At 45.7% G+C, this 23,846-nt stretch overlaps 1 protein-coding gene across 5 annotated transcripts; it reads right to left on the bottom strand.

Annotated features, from left to right (window-relative positions):
- Positions 1-6,801: 6,801 nt before the first annotated feature.
- On the bottom strand, positions 6,802-23,565 carry LOC123127389 (uncharacterized). Of its 5 annotated transcripts, none has more exons than XM_044547069.1 (7): positions 23,218-23,565; positions 22,295-23,112; positions 20,977-22,213; positions 20,534-20,714; positions 20,352-20,400; positions 7,797-8,010; positions 6,802-7,450 (listed from the first exon to the last, which is right to left on the bottom strand). In XM_044547069.1, the coding sequence occupies exons 2-6, from the start codon at positions 23,043-23,045 to the stop codon at positions 7,946-7,948; spliced, it is 2,283 nt and encodes a 760-aa protein (XP_044403004.1). In that variant the 5' UTR covers positions 23,046-23,112; positions 23,218-23,565; the 3' UTR covers positions 6,802-7,450; positions 7,797-7,945. The 5 variants fall into 5 exon arrangements, with proteins under 5 accessions (XP_044403004.1, XP_044403005.1, XP_044403002.1 ...); XM_044547070.1 differs by having other exon boundaries at positions 20,977-22,638; positions 22,729-23,112; positions 23,218-23,563; XM_044547067.1 differs by having other exon boundaries at positions 7,728-8,010; positions 20,977-23,112; positions 23,218-23,563.
- Positions 23,566-23,846: the final 281 nt, after the last annotated feature.

Below are 23,846 nucleotides of genomic sequence, written 5' to 3'. Positions count from 1 at the left end.
CCACTTCGGAATGCCGAGCTCTTTGCTTCGCCACCTTGGGACCGGCTTGGGGGTTGGGATCTTGTCCCGCCGTAAGCTCGGGCCGTGCATTGACACCGGGCACATTAACCATCTAAGTCGCTTCCATGCTCATTTTTTTAATTCTCGTTCGGTTCGACCGAACTTTATATTTATGTTAAACAAAAAACTTAGTTTGTTAAAAATGTTATTTGTTAAAAACACTTCCTTTACCCAAGTTAACTGGGGGCTCTTAAATTTGTACGAGCCATTCTATAATAATTGTTTTCTTCCTAGTCGTTGCTAAGTCCTTTTCTACCACTCCTTTTTCGACATGAGTGTGCGGTCAATAGCTAGATGGCATGGTCTCTCTCTAAAGCCGCTCGAGTTTAGTTCACTAAACTGGCTTAACAAGCAGTACTCCGCCTTCGGGATAGGAGGTTGCAGCCGTAGGTTGACCCGCTTGAAGTCTTGAGATCAGATGTGTCATATTAATGCACGACAGAAGCACAAAAGTAAGAACAATTATCAGATTGGCACCAAGTGACTTGATTTATTTCGGGCGTAAAGTTTTTACTGAATTTTTTTGGTTTTCCAAACCTATCGCACTTTTAAACTATTTGTGTGTTTCCAGCATAAATCTCGCAGTGCAACGCCGGACACCTTTAGAGATTTGGCAAAGACATTCTCGGATATTGCTATATATGCATCAGTTTCGAATTGTGTCTTCGGTCAATAGTTGGGTTGCCCGGCTCCTGTGCTTGCCTCCTATGTTTCGCTTTGTTCGGCTAGGTGTGCAAAGGGAGAACCACTGCGATTGTGCTTTCAGCTCGAATGGTTAAGCACCCCAGTGGAGAAAGCTGAAAACTGACTATCACAACGGGCGTAAACTGGTCAGCAAACCAATGACGGTGTCAAACTATAGATCGATACCGATTACCCCGTGTTAAACGATGGGCCTTTCATAACATTGGCCGAAGTGTTAATGGCTAGACTTCGGTCGGTGTCAAACACTAACTGGGGGCTCATAGCTAGCTTCCCCAGTTTAAAACTCCTATGACTAAGTGAAAGTTATAAAGCCCGCATATCTGATTGCCTTGTTTCTGCTAACACAACCGTCTCCGGGCACCGAGACGCCGGCTAAGGGTTGTCTTGTTATTGCGGAAACACCCTGCGTAGCATCTACAAAGGGGTAGAATCCGATGATGGGCCACTTTTAACTGATAAATGGTTGCAACGGAATCAAAATAAACATATATCAGCAGTGTTTGTATTCAATATACAAGGGTTGCCTTCCATAATCATCGTTATAAAGCCATAAATATGCATCAATTTGACTTAAGATTTTTGCCAAGCTGGGTTGCCTGGCTCCTGTGCTTACACCTACGTTCCCGATTTTTTGGCTAGGCGGTAAAGGGAGCACCTCTGTGATTGTTACTACCGGGTCATCCGAGTTAGTACCTCATACAACGTGAAGCCAAAAGCTAGCGATCTTAAAGGATATAATTGGTCCGCAGCGACGGAAGTGAAAATTTTGGTTCATTAAGACCATAGAGTTCGGGAACTTTCCCCACACTAAATCCTCAATATTTTCCTCCCACATTGATCGGAGGTGAGATTTTATGATCATGATCAGCATGACAACCCAAAGAAAGGAATCGATAGCGGGACAATTTTCTTCGAATGATGTTTCTTCCGTTAAAAGTTACATAACATATCTCTCCGTGTGCCTTTGTTTATAAAACCATATGGCCGGATTGCCTTGTTTGTCGTAAATCTTTGCCCTTATAAAGGCTTTATAAAGTAGGACAAAAACTCCCCGGCTACTGGCCGAGGAGGTTGAAGTCGATGGTCGGTCATCAAAGTTTTGTACAATGCGGATCCGAGCATTAATGATGTAGAGTACTTAGATACGTAGAATCATTACACATAATTTGTGATTTTACTCCGGATATCGATCCTTAATTCAGCCACCCGTGCCCACATTAAGACTTGGGGGCTACTGGGCTTTGGGCTTATCATTTACTAATATTAAAGGGGCACATCGATCCCCTGATCTGGTGTTGCCACCCGACCAGTGTCTCGGGGGCTACTGCATTGCCTATTCAATGCAGAAAATTCAAAGTGCTTAGTGTTCGGCTTGAACGAACTATGGGCAAACGCGTCTTCGGACAACAATAGGTACTATCTGGGACTTATCCGACATCAAGCTAATATATTATGATAACTTCTCAAAACCCTCTCTCAAGGGCCCATCTGCCGATCACTATATCCTCTAATGTGCATCTCGGATTTTTGGCCGACACACACCTTGAGGGCTATTGGCTATACATCTCGGAAGAGAATACATTGCACAAATCGGAATTAAATCCATAGAGGGCAGCTCCGGCATTAAGCTCGGTTGAATTTTAACCTTTTCAAGACCGAGGTAATCTATGACACCTCGGATACAGTCCGGCGCTGGAGCTCGGCTGTACAAAGACTCTTCGGATACAGTCCGGCGTTGGAGCTCGGATACATTCCGGTGTTGGAGCTTGGAAGCGGTCCGGCGTTGGTGCTCGGCTGCAAAAGATACCTCGAATCCAGTCCGACGTTGGAGCTCGGATGCAAGAGGGCACCGCCGCACGGGAACAATTTCAAACCTGAGGTGTGGCATAAAAATAACAAGGCATTGATAAAGGCCGAGAACTTAAAGGGGCTCCTCGGATACCCGACGTGTAAACTCTTCGGATTCACTTCGACGAACCTCAAGATCGAAGATGAGAAAATTTGTTGAACCAGTTTTCAAGACCGACGACCGAAGATGAAGAATAGTTTGGAAAAATCAAGGAGGGTCCCCAACTTGAAGACCGATTCAGGGGGCTACTGACGGTGTCCTAGATTAGGGGATAATCACCATGTCATCTCCCGACCAGCTGGATCGGGCCGAGGACCCCCATGGAGATTTACTCATGGGCCACTTCGGGCAGCCCATGCCGCATACAAGGGAGATCCCACAAGACTTGGCGCCCAAGACGAGGACTCTCCTAAACCCTAGGCCTCTGGTGTGTTATATAAACCGAGGCCAGGCTAGTCAATAGACAATCTAATATTCATTAGAACAATCTCATGGTAGATACATGTAGTCTGTACTACATCCCATATGAATACAATCAAAAGCAGGACATAGAGTTTTACCTCCATCAAGAGGGCCCGGACCTGGGTAAAATCCCATGTCCATGTTACCATTGCTCCAAGACGCCTAGCTTAGGACCCCTACTACGAGATATCCCAGATATAGAACCAACAGTAACTATTGGGTTGCCTCCCAACAAGCGTTATTGTTTTACGCCCCTAGCTAGGCGTAAGGCATTGTTTCAAGTATTGTAATAAAAGTAAGAGAGATCATCCATGTTCATATCATACTTCCTTCTTTCAGTAGAAAGCTTCCTAAGAGGTATGTAAAAATAATCAAAAGAGCTAAATTTAATAGGGTAAGGATCCGTAAGATCAAGTTTAGGAGGAGAAGGATCATCCTTTGGCCCTTTGTAAGTGATGACTATTTCTATATTATGCATGTTTCTTTGAATATGTTCCTTTAGACTTTTCTTAAGCCCACACCCCAATCCATTATTTTGTATAGCAAAATTATCATTATGCTCGAAAAGTTTATCAAGTAAAACAGATGGGGGAACCTTTTTCCTAAGATTCTCATTGTAAGCAGCATAATCTGGAGATTGTATTCTCCTTATTTCCTCTTTGTTGTAAAGAGTTTCTTCCATAGGAGGATACCCACTACTTATATTGTAATAAGAAAATATTTCCCGTGCCTCCTTCATGATGTGGCTAAATCCATAAGCTAGAAATATAGTGGCTACACATTTAACGGAAGGATCATGTATGTTCAAAAATTCTAGAAGTATCCTTTGCATAGCCGGATGCATATGCACACATTGTCCTTCAAATTCAACTATAAGCAAAGATATGGCATCCGCAATACTAGTAGTTTTATTAAGAATTGATCCTCCTAACATAGGTAACGTGCCAGCACAAGTAAAGAAATCCTGAATAATGCCTTTTCCAATAATATTACCACTGCATATACGAAGTTTTTTAGTATGCATGATAGTGGGTTCTTCTTTATCATGATCATCATCGGCAAGGTTATCTAACTTTTCTTTAGCAACTTCATCAAAACTTCTTTTAACATTTTCATTTTCTATAAGTATAGCTTGAAGATCAAAAGGTTCCACACTAGTTGCGGAAACATCACTAACCTTGCAAACTCAGACATGATAGCAACTTTAAGCAAAGCAAGCAAACTAACAAAGTAAACTATTTTTGGTGTTTTTGTTTTTATGAGAAGTGTAGGGAGATGAAAAGAGGGGCAAATAAAAAGTAGAGCAAATAGATGATAGTTTGTATGTAGGAACCTGATAAGAATTTAATGATGTCTCCTCGGCAACGGCGTCAAAAATTCTTCCTGCTACTTGTAAACTGCATTGGGTTTTTCCCCGAAGAGGAGGGGTGAAGCAGTATAGTAGAGATAAGTATTTCCCTCAGTGAGAACCAAGGTTGTCAAACCAATAGGAGAACCAAGCAAACTCTCGTTGTCAGCACCTACACATAGAAAAGCAAATACTTGCACCCAACGTGGGCAAGAGGGTTGTCAATCCCCTTGAACTCGTAACTCACAAGGATTAATTCTGATAGTAATAGATATATAAAAAGAAAAGTAAGACAAAAGTAAATAAATTGCAGCAAAGTATTTTTGTTTTTAATATGATAAAAGTAAATAGGGGGCATAGTTTTCACTAATGGCTTCTCTCTCGAACACATAGCATACAGTGGGTAAACAAATTGTTGTTGGGCAATTGATAGATAAGCACATAGTTATGACGTTATTCATAACAATGATCATGCATATAGGCATCACGTCCGTGACAAGTAGACCGACTCCTTCCTGCATCTACTATATTACTCCACCAATCGACCGCCATCCAACATGCATATATGGTATTAAGTTCATGACAAACAGAGCAACACTTTAAGCAAGATGACATGATGTAGACAAAGTAGACTCAAGCAATATGAATAAACCCCATTGTTTTATCCTTCATGGAAACAATACAAATGTGTGCCTCGCTACCCCTTCTGTCACGAGGTGCGAACACCGCAAGATTGAACCCATTACAAAGCACCTCTCCCACTGAAGATAAATCTAGTTGGCCAAACCAAACGGATAGATCGAAGAGAAATACAAAGCTATCATAATCATGCATGATAAAGTTCAAAAAAGACTCAATTACTTTCAATGAATAATCTGATCATAAACCACAATTCATCAAATCTCAACAAACACACCGTAAAAGAAGATTACATCGGATAGAACTCCAAGAAGATCAAGGAGAACATTGTACTGAAGATCAAAGAAAGAAAGAAGAAGTCATCTAGCTACTAGCTATGGACCCGTAGGTCTGTGATGAACTTCTCACGCGTCATCAAAGGGGCGACAAGGTTAATGTAGAGGCCCTTCGTGATCGATTCCCCCTCCGGCAGAGTACCAAAAAAGCCTCCAGATAGGATCGCGGAAGAACAGAAGCTTGCAACGGTAGAAAAATTATTTCCGGTGGCTCTATGGGAGTTTCCCAATATTCGAGAATTTATAGAAGTGAAATTAGGTCAGACGGAGCCACGTGGTGCCCACAAGGTAGCAGGGTGCGCCTGCCCCCCTGGCGCGCCCTGTTGCCTTGTCGTCTCATCGTTTGCCGTCTGACCTCCCGAAGCTGCTAAGGTCTCTTTTGTCCAGAAAAAATCGTCAAAAAATTCCATGGCATTTGTACTCCGTGTGGTACTGATTTTCTGAAAAACCAAAACAAACAGAAAATAGCAACTAGCACTAAGCACTGGGTTAATAGGTTAGTTCCCAAAAATAATATAAAATTGCATAATAAAGCATATAAAGTATCCAAGATTGATAATATAATAGCATGAAACAATCAAAAATTATAGATATATTAGAGATGTATCAAGGTGTTATTTGTAATACCTCCTTCTGATCAATGGATTTGACAACTCTCCTGCCAACATTCAAAAAATATTTTCTCTTTTAGCTTGTGGTTCACAGCCTAGCTATAGTCTACACCACATGCCTATGTGTTTGACTGGCCGGACGTCACTGGTTGACACTAAGAGTTCCAGACATGCCGGACTTATTTTCGAGGTTGGCAGATAAGAGCATCTATAGCCGGACTCAAATTGACCAGGCGGACACAGGACCAGGGAGAAGCAAAAAAGTTGATCCTACCAGACCCGCATAGCCTCCTTAGATGCCCGGGTTGTCTGACACTCATCATATTCATCTCATATGAGATGAGTACGAGGAGTGCCCAGGCGTGTCTTGTGAGTGGCCATGCGTGCGCCACATAGGATTAGACCCCCCATAGAGCTTTTTTTTCTTTCTTTATAATTTCTTTTCTCTCTCTCCTTCTCCACCAATCATATGCATATGACCGGTCATATAAGAGAAAAGGTAAGGGACATGACTGCATGACGAGCAAAATAGGGATTCCAAACAGACACGCCCGGACACTAATCGGGCGCTCCACAAACGTTTGAGGGGCTAAATTTGTTCAATCCAGCTGACGCCCTAAGTTCGTCAGTGCTTTGGTTTTGTTTTGTTTCTTTGAGAGGGAGGAGAGAGAGATCATGTAAAGTCAAAAAGTTCCTCATTACGGTCCATTTGAATCACAATCACCCAGCCGGGTCATACATGTTATCCTCAATAAAGTACTACACTGATCCAATCATCATCCAATGAAGAAAGGTTAAAAAAAAATATATATTAATATCAAGAAGATATCAATTACACTCAGCCTCTGCAACAACAAGATCCTAAAAACATTCAGGATGCACACAGCCCAAAAAAAAGATAAAACAAAAAAGAAAAAAGACCCGCCATGGTGATCAATCACCGGAGTAGCAGCACTCTAACCACCACCAAAAACAACACCCAGACTACAAATGAGGTTCTCCAAAAGCAACTCCTTCAAGAAGGAAACAAAGTACAAGCATTGTCATTGCCCGATCAAATATCTTAGATTTTCACCTTGGAGAAAGATCACGTTCGCAAAACAATGCTATGTTCAATCATCCAATATATGCAGGCTGGTTCCGCAACTATTTCCAGAATAAAACAGCAAAAAGAATCTACATATCCTACAATATCGAACTGCACATAAAATTAACTTTGAATCAGAGACTTGCTCCATCAAACTAGTATCGGCATTAGAATTTCTCTATTGCTACAGTATGATTGCCTTTTCTTTGACAGGAGGGGCAATCTGCTTATTCTTCCCTACGCTATGCTACACATGTTATTTTTGTCACGTTTTTGAACAATTCCCGGTTTTGGCAGCGGATTAGAAGAATTTCTCGAAGTCCTCAGCTGGCTGGCTCCAAACATCCATGAAACCTAAAAGAACCAAAGAGGGAAACAAATATAAAACTCCATGGGAAAATTGACCCACATTGTTACCAACAAACTTTTACAAGTATACAATGTTAACAATAACATGCAAAATATGTTCATGGTCATGGCTGTTACCACCTCTAATCCAAAAATATGTCATTTTAGCTCACATGGAGCAAGAAATGAGCAAATGTTGTAGTTTATGTCATTTTGATAGCATTTAGTGGGGCAGCTGACATAAGAATTCACCAAAATGGAAGTATTTGAAAACAAAACCCACCTACTTAAAATGATACCAAAAGTGGGCGGGGTGTAGTATGAATCAAGCATGCAGCAATTTTCACATTACCTAGCCATTGAATAGGTATTACCAACGTGAGTACTTTCCAACTAATCCCGAATTTTTAATTGCCAAAGGTACTGAATATCATGCATGAGTTTGCCATTCATTTCACTAGCACCCGCGATGCTTTTATGATATTCACTATAGTCCTTAACCTAAGAAGGTTGGCCTATAGATTCCAACGCAAATGTGCCAATCCTTTTCACATACCAAATAGATCCTGTAAATAAGATGAAAGGTGCATGCTGTAATTTGCTGAGTGACAAGGCAGAATTAAGAGATGGCTATGTTCGATTACTGAATAAATTCAATTGCGGAGCATGCACGTATTCACAAAAAGATCTTGGATCAGATTTAAAAATATCATCACATTGCACCACAATTAGCAATAAAAAGTTATACAAAGCGACAGATTGAACCAGATTCTGATCAAGACTTTGGCAGTCAACCTGGTGCAATGCGCCGGTTTTTGTTTCTACATCTGATCCTTTGTAACAAAATACATCATCCACACCAAAATTTACTCTTAATTATATGATGTGGGTGATACAGAGCAAAGAAAAAGATTCAGTTCTTTGAACTTCACATATAGAGAAATTGCCACTTTATAGTCAGTGATTTGAGTTTTTTAAGATGTACTACAAAAACACATTTTCTTTCTTACTTCACTAATTTCTTCTCACAAACAACACATCAGCATTGATAATTTTCCTAAACACGTGCATAGGAAGTATTTGCAAAGGATTTATCATGTCTTGAAGTACATGCAACCACACTAAAGTGTGCGCTTAATCGCTATAAATAACTAGATGGGTAATTGCGAGTCTCTGATTATATCTGTACATTCAACTTAACAGTATCACTAAAGCCAGTCAAAACATAGTTTAGGAACATGGAGGACTTCCCTAGTATACTAAAACTAGTGTGGAACAAACACTAAAAAAGAAAAAACTAGTGTGCAACTATACGTCACTGAGTTGCATAGGAAATGGATCAGTGACTCCGATATATACTCCCGCTCCTCATAGACCACATAAATTAATTGATTATACCATTTTTTATAATTACCAGACACCCAAAGTGAGTTTCCTGACAAACTACAGTTGATACCACATATTTATATTATTTACACCTAAACCTCATTTTTGTACGTAAAAAATGCTATGTACTGCATAAGGGCAACTCCAACGCCGTGCGTCAAATCGGACACACCAAATGTTTGCGGACGCTGGCTGCTCAACGAGGGCCCTGGCTCCGTCTTGACGCGGTCATGCGACAGGGACGTCGGCTCCTTGATGCGGATGAGTCACAACGGCAAACTATGGCGCTGGACCATGGTCGAAGAGCAGCCGCTCAAGCAGCAGCTAGAGCTGGCGTGCATACTCCACGTACGTTAGCGCGGCCTTAGGCGAGGAGGTGTGGCTGCTGCTGCCCCTCGTCATCATTGGAGATCACCACCTCCTTGATTGTGGGCGTCGGCGGGCCCGGAGACCGTTGGCGGTGGCGCCATGATCTGGATGACCCCGGGGATCCACCTACCAGCCGCCAAGAACCAGCCGGATCCGCTGCCAGACTTGCCCATCTCTGCGGTGCGCGGAGGAAAGGTGAGGGGAGAGGATGTCTGGAGTGGAGATGGGGTTTGCCGACGAGAGTGGACTGCTTAAATAGTTGGGCCACATGGACCAGCGCCGCTTCCATGCAAGCACAGCGGACAGAGTAGGCTTATCGGTCGAAGCAGCTTCGAACAGCCGTCCGGTATGTCGGTCTGACCGGCATCAACGCAAGTAGGTGACTGTCCGGTACATCTCCTCAGCGGCGGTGAATGCATCGCGAGGCTTCTAGAGCGGAACACGCGGCGAAGGTTTTGGGTGGGACCAGACCGCTTAGTAGGACATACATGGTGGATGTCCGGATGGCCACAAACCTCCTACAGGTTTGTGTCCGGTTTGTGGGCACGACAGTGGATGGCAAAAAGTGTCCGGACCGCTCTGTTCAGACGTTTAGCGGCGTTTTGATGCACGTTGTTGGAGATGCCCTAAACTATGGGCTTCGTTGATTTTTTTTGTGAAACTTAGATGGAGGTATAATAAATTTGTTTAAGAGGTATATTTTGAATGTGGGAGTACATACTCCCAAGAGTACAGAAAATTAGTCTATACTTCATCAATATAATGACTAGATACCTCAAAGTCAGTTTTACAAAAAAAAAATCAAAAAAAAATTCGGGGTTGTTTGGTTGCCACCCTGGGAGTCATGGCTGAGAAATTTCTGTGCCTGACTCATGGCTGAGAAATTTCTGTGCCTGACAGTAGCCGGAGAATCTTGTGATTTTTGCCTGGCCAGGCAGGTTTGAGAGGTGTTGTTTCGTTGGCATCCTGGCCTGCCAAGTGCTTAGAGCAACTCCAACGCGGCGACCCATTTCGTCCGCGCACGTCCGTTTTGGTCGACGCAGACAGAAAAGTCGGCCCAACGCGCCGACCCAAATGGACGCGCGTCCGCTTTTCATCCGCCTCCCGGCCCATTTTTGAGACGGCTTTGCGTCAGCGTGGACACGCGACAGACGCCCGTGCGCCCGCCTACTCCTCCCCCCTGGCCCGCTGGTTGGTGGCACATTGGCCATCCTCTTACGTTCCAACAACAAACCCTCGCCCGCCTCCTTCGTCGCCACCGCCGCCGCCCATTTCTCCGGTGACTCTGCCAGCTGTCGGCGCCGCAACATCCCCTCTGCAACGCCGCCACCTCCCACGTCGCCCGCCACCGCCGTCTTGCCGCTGGGGAACCGAAAGCTTCCCACCCCCGCTCCCCCGACACAGCCGCGACCGCGACCAAGAAGCCGCCTCGCCGCCCCGGGCAGATCCTCACCGGCACACTCGTCGGACACCGCCGGGGCAGCTAGTTGGTCCGAGGGTGGCACGACTCCCTTCGACGGCCGTCTCCTTCGTTGACGCCCACAAGCTGTTCGACAGTTTGCCAAGGTACAAAATGGACTCCACCGACAATTTTTTTTCACAATTTCCTTTGCGACTCCGACAATTCCTCGTCAGATGATGAGGAGATCTTGGCTGCCGTGTTGGTCCATCACCACCTCAATAGCCAACGGCCATCGTTCCGTGGCTCCATTCCGGGGCACCTTCCGGCGTTGAATCGCAATCGAGAGAGCGGGCATTTCCTTCTTTGGAAGGTCTACTTTGACACAACAAACCCGTTGTTCAAACATCAGAAATTCCACCGCCGTTTCCGTATGAGTAGGCATCTTTTCAACCGTATTAGAGAGGGGGTGGTCGGCTATGATGACTATTTCGAGTGCAAAGAGGATGCCGTTGGAAAGAATGGTTTCTCCTCTTATCCGAAAATGCACTGCCGCCATCCGAATGCTTGCATACAGAGTACCCAATGATCTCATTGACGAGTACGTCCGTATGAGCGAGTCTACATGCCTAGACTCCCTGTATAAGTTCTGCAAGGCTGTTATTGCTGTGTTTGGCCCTGAGTACTTGAGAGAGTCGACTCCTGAAGATACAACCCGTTTGTTGGCGATGAATGCCAGCAGGGGCTTCCTAGGGATGCTTGGCAGCATAGACTGCATGCACTGGGAGTGGAAGAACTGCCCTTCTGCTTGGCAAGGGCAGTATAAGGGCCATGTCAGGGCTTGCACTGTCATACTTGAGGCCGTGGCGTCTCAAGATCTCTGGATCCGGCACTCTTTCTTTGGCATGGTCGGATCACACAATGATATCAACGTGCTTCAGCGCTCGCCGGTGTTTGCTAGGCTTGCCGAAGGCAACAGCCCACCGGTGAACTTTACTATCAACGGCCACAACTACAACAAAGGATACTACCTGGGTGACGGTATCTATCCTCAGTGGACCACTATTGTGAAGACAATCCCCAACCCTATCGGAGAGAAGAGGAAAAGATTTGCCCAAGAGCAAGAGAGTGCTAGGAAGGACGTCGAGCGTGCCTTTGGTGTTTTGCAATTTCGATCGGGCATCGTTCGGTATCTTGCTAATACTTGGAGCACGCAGAAACTGTGGGAGGTGATGACTGCTTGTGTGATCATGCACAATATGATCGTAAAAGATGAGCACCCGGAACGTCTCTACGATCAAGGGTTTCAGTTTCAGGGTGAGAATGTTGTACCTGAGCATGGAGGAGCGGCAACGTTTGAACAATTCACCCAATTTCATCATGACTTGCGTGATTGGGAAACTCACATGCAACTGCAAAATGATTTGGTTGAGCATATGTGGGCTCATGTTGGCAACCAATAGATGTATCTTCTTTATTCGGCTTGCAAAACTACGTGAGACATTTTTTCTTTTATTCGGCTTGTAAAACTATGCTATTTTATTTGGTTGAAACTACGTTATTTTTTTGGTTGTGGACTATATGTTTGCTTATGAAATAATGCAAAAGTTGTGTGTGAAATAATGCAAAAATTGTGCTATTTGTTGAAAAAGGCGGCCAGCCGGCCACGCCGGCACATATGGGTCGGCGTGTTGGGCGCACTGCCGACCCAAATCTCAAACAAGGCGGACGCCGGGCGGGCGGCCGACCCAAACGGACAAAAAGCGGACAAAAGCGCCGTCCATTTGGGTCGGCACGTTGGAGTTGCTCTTAGGTACAAGATGCTTTGCTATATAAAAAATAGACTCCCGTGGGTGCCTTTGTTGCAGAAGTGATTACCGCTCAGGCAGCGGCCAGGCACAAGAATTCAAAGGCCTGAGCCAGGCTAACTGCATTGCACATACTACGAGCCAGGCTAACTATGATTGGGGGTTGTCAGGTCAGGTTAGCAGTGGAAGCTTCAGGTCTCCAACCAAAGAACTCAGGCGGCTACCAGGTAGGTGTCCGGCCAGGCTAGTTCACGTCAGGGTGGCAACCAAACAGCCCCTTAATGAGGTATACTAAAAATAATAAAGAGGTATAATGAGTCTGTTACAGCATGTATATTGAATGCGGGCGTACATATTCCCAGGAGTACATAAAATTGGTGTGTGTGTAGTTACAACCACGTCTCATATATCATCATGTCTAATTATATATACTATTTATCAATGTTTAGTATGTTCATATACTATGTCTAAGATACTCCAAAATGATCTACATGAAAAATTGCAAGTGAGCCCATAGTTTTTATTATATTTGTGAAATACACATTTGTATGTAAAAAAGAGTATGCTAACAATATGGTACATACGTACTACCTAAAAAGTGTGTGTATATATTCTTATATACTACATACTACACACACTCCATATAGATACTACTTAGAATTGAATCCTGGCGAAGGAATGATGATAGCATTTGCACAAATCACGAGGCATGCATTGAACGGAGATAACATGGAGTGACACTGCCACCCAGAGGGGTGACATAGTCACCAGGTGTTAAAAAATCCACACTAATATATATATATATATATATATATATATATATATTAGAGAGAGAGAGAGATCATCCACTGGCTACAATAGGTTTAATTACTAATACAGATATCTGTATTAAGTAAGCAAACAGAGCTCAAAGCGTTGAAGCGTGCAGGGGTGCATGAGCGTGAGGCCTCAGGTTTGATTTCAGCCCACACAGCAATGAAAACATGCTTTCCTTTTTTATCAACAAAAATTGTGATATAAGATAAAGGTCCATAGTTTTTTTTGAATCACAGCTAATAAAAAGGTCAATATTCTGGGAATGGTTTGATTACCTCAAGCATGTTAGAGTTATATTATAAGTCATGTACCCCTTTGTATTTATCCTGTTATATAAGGAGTTTCCTGCATATGTTTCATATCTGTATATGTATATATATCGGCCTATGGCCTCATGGGAATACAAGTTGCATATTCCTAACATGGTATCAGAGCTAGGTTAACTTTTTTTGCACGCTGCAACTCGTGCGATTGATCCGTCTCTCCTCCCGATAGAGGCCGCAGCCTCGATCTCCTTGTCCCGCTCGGATCCCGTCCTGGATCGGATCGGGCCTCCTCTCCCGTTCTCGATCCTATAAGGATCGCTCGCAGCCCCTCCCCCGATCGATCGCTCGCAGCCCCTCCCCCGATCGAGGACGTCCCGCTCGAGCTCGCCCTTGTTCCGATTCGCACAGGCCCTGTTGGATCCCGCCACTGCCTCCAACTGCCAGCCGCCCCTTGGTCTGGATCGACTGCCTGCTGCTCCCCCGATCCCGTCCTGTTGCTGATTGGAAACTGGTGGTCTCGTCCCTACTGCTCTCGTCGGATTCTGCTGGTTTTGGATCTCTGTTAAAAAAAAAAAAAGATATGTCTGCTGCATCGGGCTATGTTGCTGTCCCTCGCTGTCCGGTGATTTTCGATGGTACTAACTACACCGAGTTCACTGGCTTTATGCGCATTCACATGCGTGGCATTCGTCTCTGGGGTGTTCTTTCTGGCGAGGTCTGCTATCCACCACGTCCGGTTCCTCCGGTGGCCCCTACTCCGCCGACTCCACTGGTTCTTGCTCCGGATGCTAATCAGGCCGCCAAGGATGCGGCTAAGCTTGCTGATGAGGCTGCTGATCGTGCTTATGATGAGAAGGTTTTGGCTTATGAGGAGGCTCTTCAGATTTATCATGGTGCTCTGTCTGCTTACACCCAGTGGCTTGATGATGATGCTCGTGCTGCTGCTGTTCTCACTGCTAGTGTTCTGCCTCAGTTTGCTTCTGAGTTTCTGGGTCTTCCTACTGTCTTTGAGATGTGGACCCGTCTTCGTCAGCGCTATCAGCCCTCTGGTGATGCCTTATACCTTTCTGTGATCCGTCAGGAGCATGCTCTTCAGCAGGGTGACTCTATTGTTGATGACTTCTATGCACAGAGTTCTGCTATCTGGCGCCAGCTTGATTCTCTCCGCAGTGCTGGTTGTCGTACCTGCCCTTGTTGCCAGGCTGTCCAGGCCAATTTGGAGTTTCATCGCGTCTATGAGTTCCTGTCTCGGCTCCGTAAGGAGTTTGAGCCCCGGCGTGCTCAGTTGTTTGCTCGTGGCCGTATTTCTCTCATGGAGGCGCTTTCTGAGATTCGTGCTGAGGAGACTCGCTTACATGGTGCTGGTTTGCTGGAGGTTCCCTCTGTGCTCGCTACTCGTGCTCCTACGCCACCTGCTGCACCGACCCCTTCTCGCTCGAGTGCTCCGCCGCTCTTGCCCACTCCTTCTGGAGGCTCAGGTCGCCCCCGTCCACATTGCGACTACTGCAACAATGATGGTCATCTTGAGTCTCAGTGCTACACGAAGAAGAAACACCTGCGCAAGGCGCGATCATCATCTTCTGGGACTTCGTCATCTACCTTGACAGCTTCAGCCATTACTTTGACTGAGCAGGATATTCTGAGACTTAAGCGTCTGCTCGCGGCTTCAGGTTCTTCCTCGACGGGTACTGCTGGTTCTGTGACTGATGCTTCCCGCACTGAGCAATCACCCTCTACACAGTCAGGTACATCCCCATGGGTTCTGGACTCTGGAGCTTCTTTTCATATGTCTTCTCATTCTTCCATTTTGTCCTCTCTTCGCTCGCTGGATTCTCCTGTTCATGTCCTCACTGCTAATGGTACTCCACTTTCTGTCGTTAGTAGAGGCACTCTTACCACTCCTTACTCTGTTCCTGATGTTGCTCATGTTCCTCGACTTACCATGAATCTGTTTTCTGCTGGTCAACTTACTGATTCTGGTTGTCGCGTCATCCTTGACGTTGACTCTTGTTCTGTCCAGGACCGTCGCACGCACACTCTGGTTGGGGCTGGCCCTCGCCGCCGTGATTCTCAGGGTCTTTGGGAGTTGGACTGGCTTCATGTTCCTTCTGCTGCCACCACTATCGCCAGTTCCTCCGCTTCAGTCGCCTCTGTTACTGGTTCCTTCAAGCAGTGGCATCATCGACTTGGTCATCTGTGTGGTTCTCGGTTGTCGTCTTTAGTTCGTCGAGGCCTTCTGGGGTCTGTCTCAGGAGATGTCTCTTTAGAGTGTCAGGGTTGTCGTCTTGGCAAGCAGATTCAGTTACCATATTCACATAGTGAGTCAGTGTCTAAGCGTCCTTTTGATTTAGTCCATTCTGATGTATGGGGTCCGGCTCCTTTCGCTTCGAAAGGTGGTCATAAATACTATATTATTTTCATAGATGACTTCTCTCGTTACACATGGCTTTATTTCATGACTTCTCGTAGTGAGGTGTTGTCTATTTATAAGCGTTTTGCTGCCATGGTTCATACTCAGTTCTCTTCACCCATTCGTGTTTTTCGTGCTGACTCTGCTGGCGAGTATATCTCTAAGATGTTGCGTGGTGTTCTTGCTGAGGAAGGCACTCTCTCTCAATTCTCTTGTCCTGGTGCTCATGCTCAGAATGGTGTGGCTGAGCGAAAGCATCGTCATCTTCTTGAGACGGCTCGTGCATTGCTGATTGCTGCCTCTCTCCCGCCTCATTTTTGGGCTGAGGCCGTCTCCACCTCCACCTATCTTATCAATCTCCAGCCTTCCGCTGCTCTACAGGGTGGTGTTCCTTTCGAGCGTCTTTTTGATCGTTCTCCCGATTATTCGATGCTTCGCTTGTTTGGTTGTGTTTGCTATGTTCTTCTTGCCCCTCGCGAACGCACCAAACTGACCGCTCAGTCTGTTGAGTGTGTCTTCTTAGGCTACAGTGATGAGCATAAGGGCTATCGTTGTTGGGATCCTATCGGTCGTCGGATGCGTATCTCTCGAGACGTGACTTTTGATGAGTCTCGTCCCTTCTACCCACGCCCATCTTCCTCGACCTTTTCAGTGGAGGATATCTCTTTCCTCACTTTTCCTGACTCACCTATCACCCCCGTCGAGCCTGTGCCTATTCGTTCCGCTCCCTCTGCTTCTCCACCTCTAGTCGATTTGCTGCCACCATCTTCCACGGTCTCCTCGTCTAGCATGTCACCGGATTCTACACCTTCATCTCCGGTGACTTCTTCGTCGCCACCCCTCGATTCTACCTTGGCGATTCCTCCTTCTATTATTCCATCTTTTCCTCAGCATTACACTCGTCGTTCACGTCCTGTGGATGCCTCCGTGGATGTGTCGTCATCTTCCTCTCAGCCTACTTATGGCTTGCGTTCTCGTCCTCGTCCGCCTGTTGATCGCTTTGGATTTCCCACCGCTGGTGCTGCTGTTCTTGAGCCGACTTCTTATCGTCAGGCTGTTGTTCATCCTGAATGGCAGTTTGTGATGGCAGAGGAGATTGCTGCTCTTGAACGCACTGGTACCTGGGATCTTGTTTCCCTTCCTCCCGGAGTCCGTCCCATCACTTGTAAGTGGGTCTACAAGGTTAAGACTCGCTCCGATGGTTCTCTCGAGCGTCACAAAGCTCGTCTTGTGGCTCGTGGTTTTCAGCAGGAGCATGGTCGTGATTATGACGAGACTTTTGCTCCTGTGGCCCATATGACCACTGTTCGTACACTTCTTGCCGTTGCCTCTGCACGCCACTGGTCTATATCTCAGCTTGATGTTAAGAATGCTTTTCTTAATGGTGAGCTGCGTGAGGAGGTGTACATGCAGCCACCACCTGGGTATTCTGTTCCTGATGGCATGGTCTGTCGTCTTCGTCGCTCTCTCTATGGCCTTAAGCAAGCCCCCCGTGCCTGGTTTGAGCGTTTTGCCTCTGTGGTCACTGCTGCTGGTTTTTCAGCAAGTGCTCATGATCCAGCATTGTTTATTCACCTTTCTCCTCGTGGTCGGACTCTTCTTCTTCTCTATGTTGATGACATGGTCATCACTGGGGATGACCCCGAGTATATTGCCTTTGTAAAGGCCCGTCTTAGTGAGCAGTTTCTTATGTCTGATCTTGGCCCTCTTCGCTACTTTCTTGGGATTGAAGTCTCTTCTACCTCTGATGGCTTTTTTATATCCCAGGAAAAGTATATCCAGGATCTTCTTGCTCGTGCTGCTCTTACTGACGAACGCATTGTTGAGACTCCTATGGAGCTCAATGTTCACCTCCGTGCTACTGATGGTGATCCCCTCCCTGACCCGACGCGTTATCGTCATCTTGTTGGCAGTCTTGTCTATCTAGCTGTCACTCGTCCGGATATCTCTTATCCGGTTCATATTCTGAGTCAGTTCGTCTCCGCTCCCACATCGGTCCACTATAGTCATCTCCTTCGTGTTCTCCGATATCTTCGGGGCACAATCTCTCACCGTCTATTCTTTCCTCGCTCCAGTTCTTTACAGCTTCAGGCTTATTCGGATGCTACGTGGGCTAGTGATCCTTCAGATCGCCGTTCACTTTCTGCTTACTGTGTTTTTCTTGGTGGTTCTCTCATTGCCTGGAAGACGAAGAAACAGATTGCAGTTCCCCGTTCGAGTGCCGAGGCTGAGTTGCGAGCAATGGCTCTTTTGACGGCAGAGGTGACTTGGTTACAGTGGTTACTTCAGGATTTTGGTGTTTCTATCACTACACCGACTCCGCTCTTATCTGACAGTACAGGTGCTATTAGCATTGCGCGTGATCCTGTGAAGCATGAGCTCACCAAGCACATTGGTGTTGATGCTTTCTATGTACGCGCTGGTGTGCAGGATCGGGTTATTGCTCTTCAGTATGTGCCTTCCGAGTTACAGTTGGCAGACTTCCTGACGAAGGCCCAGACTAGAGCACAACATGGCTTTTATCTCTCCAAACTCAGTGTTGTTCAGCCACCATGAGTTTGAGGGGGGGTGTTAGAGTTATATTATAAATCATGTACCCCTTTGTATTTATCCCGTTATATAAGGGGTTTCCTGCATATGTTTCACATCTGTACATGTATATATATCGGCCTATGGCCTCATGGGAATACAAGTTGCATATTCCTAACAAAGCAAACATGGGCAAGGGTAACAAATTTGCATGTGGCAAGCTAGACTTCTCTACGTAGGCTTAGGAAGGGGAAGATGGTCTAGGATTCGGAGTAAATGGGGGTTTAGCTTTGGGTGATAAAATCATAAAAGGGCTAATGTGCCTGGAACCCAAGCAGACGGTGTCTGACTTCATCCTGAGCAATGTACAAAAGATACAAGAGATCTCATCTCTTGTAGTGGGAGCATTGCACAGGTACTCAAAACTTGCTCAGTCAGAAGAAACAGTGAACAGACATTTACCCGGAATTATCAAGGAGCACTGGATACAAATAGCAAGACTTACCATAGTTGCCAAGTTCCTGGGTCGAGGGACGGGAACGAGGGTCGAGGATCACCGGGTGGCCAATAACAGGGCACGACGGGGTATACATCTTTTGCACGACCGATTGATAGGTGGAACGCATCCCCAACAGTTTGGGGACGATGATCCCGGGACGATAAGATGGGTCGAGGAACGTGACCCAAGATGAAGGGAGTTTCGAGATGCAAAGGTGCATAAGGATGGCTAAATCACCGTGAGTGAAAAAAGGTTACAATCAATTGATTCCATTGTATGTAGGTGGCATGTCGCTAATTACATGGCTTGGTCTACACTATGTACGTTAGCGTTAACTTTTTCACGGAAAGTGTGAAACATCAAAAGATCTCCCGCTGAAGTTTCCACAGCAACTCAGGAAGTCAGGGGCAAATACCAGAGGGAGCCGCCGGTTCGGCACTTCGGCGCCACCTCCGCAACTATGCCACCATGGGGGCTTACCTGGTCGGCTGCACAGAGCCCGGCTTTCAGGTCCTGCACAGCGGCAGCGGGATGCGGGACTGCAGCCACCGGGCACACGTTCACGCCGGTGGAAGGCGGACACCATGGACTCCTGGACCTGGTAATTCTCGATATCTTCATGAATCAATCCTTCCGTTTCCTACTGGCGATGGGGAGTTGGGATAGAGATCCAATGTTTTGGGCTTGCTGAATGGGATTTGTGATCCTAGTGTCTGGGTCGCGTCCCGGACATTGACTCATGGTGTCGGACATGTCGACCCCGGCCCTCGATTTGGGTTGATGATCCCAGTTCGAGCATCGCTGCATCGTCCCCCACAACTATGATACTACCCTTAAGCAAGTACTCCAGGGCATCACAACGTGTAGATAAGTTTGTTCAGCAACGAACAATTAATGTATTTGAATCTAGTGTTATTCTAAGAAGATAATTTTATCCATATAAAGGACAAGAATTTAAGCTAGTGTCTAACCTGAGAGTAACTTGTGTTACTCCCATTTATTCACTGAAACACCAGGCGTAAATGTCCACTTGTAACTGATAGGAAAAGATCAACTACTGGACCTGATGGGCAGCCATGACAATCTAACCTGAATCTTGATACAGTGAGAAGTTCCCACATGGACAGCTGAGTTCGAAATATTCACTTCATTAGTTATCTGTTGGGCTGCATAGGATGGTGTGCGGATACAGTCTATATAACAGGATATATCTATCTATTCATACCAGAACATTAATTCAATTTTACCAGAACAGTAACCAGAAAGCCTTGTACCGGAATGTTGATGCAACATTTTACCACAAACAAACAAATGCAACTGGTAACAAAAAAAGTATGTATCTGAGACATGGGAAAACCAGACAAAGAGGACATAGACCTAAAGCGAAGAGCTAAAGCAAAAATTAGGGGAACAAAAATCCATTACCAATATCAGTGAGAGACCCATATATTGGATCATCCATGACAGGGATGCCCTGAAGAGGAAACAAAAATTTAGTATGCTATCGTCTAGTGCAGTAAAAGACTAAATAATAACCAAATTATTCATGAGAACGTCACTACAAGACCTTCCCGTGGCGAGTATCTAAAAGAACCAGGAAGTCTAACCTCAGAATCATTGGTACATATACCAGCTTGAAGATCAGGTCGCAATGATGTGTAGCATGGTATATCAGCCACTAGATAATCAGAAAGTGTAAGATTGTAACCATCTTCAATTACAGGAAGATCATCAGTATGTATGCTAGGGTGCATTATGACATCCATGCTAGAGCATATCATCGCGTTCCTGTTTGAACATCATATTTTGAAGTCAAAAGCCTACGATGCAGAAAATTTAACAAACAGCGGATGGATGGTCTAATGCAACAGATATTGCTCATGAACTATTCAATAGGCTACCTGATACGTTGCAAGATATGAGAGAACAATAGACATGCTATTCTTAAGAGCTACCAAGTAATTCCTAGATCATTATAACATGGTATAAACATAAACGGTTAACTCCATTCAACCCGATAGAGGAGCTAACTGCATGTCGATCAACTCACTTTGCTTTTGAAGAATCAAAGCCAGCACCTTCAATTGGCATGTCATCTTCTATATCAAATACTTGGACAGAGTTATTGTCTAATGAAACTTGGCACAAATTATTTGTACCACCGACAATGTCTCCCACATTTGCTCCAAAATCTTCTTGCAGTTGTTTATGTGGCTCCACTGAATATCCTGGTGCAGAGTGTTGGCCAAAGCCAGGATTATTAGGTATTCTGAATGAGCTGGATTGATCCAGCTTTTCTTCTTCTTCCATTTGGATGATAGTTTCAGCCCCGGCATTACAAAACAAATCAACACCAACAATGTTCTTCTGATCAGAAAACTCAAACAAGCCCACTTCTTTTGGCACAATTTCAGTATCACAAATCTGGGCTCCTTCCTTAAATTGCAGATTTAAGTTATTTTTATGTAAAGATAATGACTGAGTTATGTCAGTTTCTTGCATCAAGGTAACTTCGTGAGAAGCTGTCGATGGAGATTGATCAGATTCTTCAATCAAGCTATCATTGTGTGCATCTGCCATTGGAGATAGGTTGGTTTCTGCAATCAAGCCATCATTGTGAGCATCTGGCAATGGAGATAGGTTGGCATCTTCGATCATGATATCCTCCTGCGTTCCTGTCAACGTAGATAGGTTGGTTTCTTGCATCAAGCCACCCTTGCGAGAAGCCGACAATGGAGATAAGTCATTTTCTTGCATCAAGTTATCCTTCTGAGAAATTGTCAAAGATGATACATCTTGTTCTTCCTTGTATTCCTGGACTACATGGAGTTGTGCATCGTTCCTGTATTCTTTCATATTTTCAGTAACGACTAATGTTTTGTTTTCTTGGAGAAGCATAGGTTCCATTGTTATTTCTTTGTAAGCTGTCTTAGAGACAGTACTTTCTTGGTAGATTTGATCTTCTCTGTTATCTGGCTGGATGTTAGTCAAAGATCTCTCATTTGCTGCTTCATCAGCTACCATCTTCGAACCTTCTCTAGAAGAAACTAGATCGACTGTTTCAGTTACTGACTTTCTATGTGCATGGCATGACCTGGGCTTCGTTGGAGCTTTTGCAAAGTCACAGCGTTTAAGCAAACTCCTCCTGTCGACATGCAAACCATTTTCCAAAATTTCCATGTCATCATTCAAGGCAATACGGTCACACAAAACTTTGTTGTTATCTTCAGCTTCCTCACCCACAACCTTACCATCTGGCAAAAGCTTCGCATCTGCCTCCATAACAACTACAATAGAAGTGTTATTGACATCACCGTTAGGGTCCATCTCTAATTCTGAACTCAGTATTTTATTCTCTTTCATCTCACCTTCATTCTCAGCCTGCAACTCCTGCAGAGCATCAGCATTCTTCCTAACATCAGCATTCAATCTGGTATCCTTCATCTCCAACTGACCTACAGCCTTCTCCATGAAAGGTGCCGCCTCTTTCACCTCATCCGTCACACATCTCCTAGACTCGTCATTCTCCCCACTGGACCGCGGATCCCTCTGAAATCCAGGAGCACCATCCTCGTCCTTATCTTCCTCATAGCGTCGACCATTCGAATTCAACCTTACTCTCTCCTTCTCCCTCTCCCTTCCACGATCTGGATACCCCATTCTGTACTCCCCATACTTTCTCTTCCATCTCCCATTGTAGCTACCACCATTACTGTAATCATCTCTATTAGTACAACAACTAGTAATGCTACTGTTCCACCTAGGCCGGGTGCCAGGGTTATTGCTATATACATCATCGTACCTCCTCCAGTCATAGAATGCGGGGGGTTCCTGCGGCGGTTGAGGCAGTGGAGGAGGAGGAACAGCCCACGGGTCGCCGCCGCCGCGCTGTAGGGAGGACGGCGGGAGCACGCCCGTGGATACCAGGTACTCGGCCGCCAGGCGGCCGGCCTCCATGAGCACCTCGTATCTGCGATGCGGCGGCGCAAGAAGCGGGGGCCGAGGAGGAGTTTGAGGAGCGTACAGCTGCTTGTGGCCGCCGGGGTACACGGCACCACTACCGCGGCCAAACGGCGGTGGAGGAGGCGGCGGCAGGCGGCTGCGGTGGTGGTACTGCATCGCGACTGGTCACACCTTTGACACTGCGCCCCCGCGGCCGCGGAATCCACGACAATTCACCAAAAATCTGAAGCGAAGAGGAAGATAAAGAAAAGGACAAAGATTACGATTCTGTAAATTTCCTTGAGGCGAGGAATCGGAAACCCTAGGTAAAAGTGTTGAGCAAACTCACAAATCGGAATTAAAATGTCGATCGAGACATCGGACTCGGAATCCACCGATTGGGGACAGCACTAACACGTTTTCTTGTTTATATCAACTCGTATCGCGGTTTGATCGAAGCGAAGAGGGAAGAAACCACAACAAATTGCAAGAATTATAGTGCTAGTACATGAACACGCAACGGTGCTGCTGTTTCCGTTCGCGAATCTGCTTTCTACGGCGAAGAATTCGTCGATTTTAATGGGAAAGCGGAAAAGGGGTAGATTAATGGGTGCTGCTTTTGGTGGGTCGGAGTGTAATAGTTTCGGATGCGGGCGTGAATGCGCGCGTGGATTTGATGGCTCTATCTACTGACAGTTGTGTGCGAGGTTTTCCGTTTGGCTTCTTGGTATGGCCATGACAAGTGGACCCGGAGCTTGTGGGGCTACTCGATAGTCACTCGTGGTTGCACACGGCATTGTGAAGGCACGGCGGAGAAAGAGATGGAGTGTGGTATGCCCGCTGGTGTGTATGCCATGCGGGCCATGTTCCGACTTAAGCGACAAATGCATACTCCCTCCGTCCTGGTTTGTTGGGCCCTTCGACCAAAACACAGGTATCAAGAGAATCTATTAATTATGTGTGCTAGTTTATGCAATA

Source organism: Triticum aestivum, chromosome 6A (assembly GCF_018294505.1).
Source record: "Triticum aestivum cultivar Chinese Spring chromosome 6A, IWGSC CS RefSeq v2.1, whole genome shotgun sequence".
In the NCBI taxonomy this organism is placed as follows: domain Eukaryota; kingdom Viridiplantae; phylum Streptophyta; class Magnoliopsida; order Poales; family Poaceae; genus Triticum; species Triticum aestivum.
The sequence above is the reverse complement of the archived record's forward strand: the minus strand, read 5'-3'. Positions and strand labels throughout refer to the sequence as shown.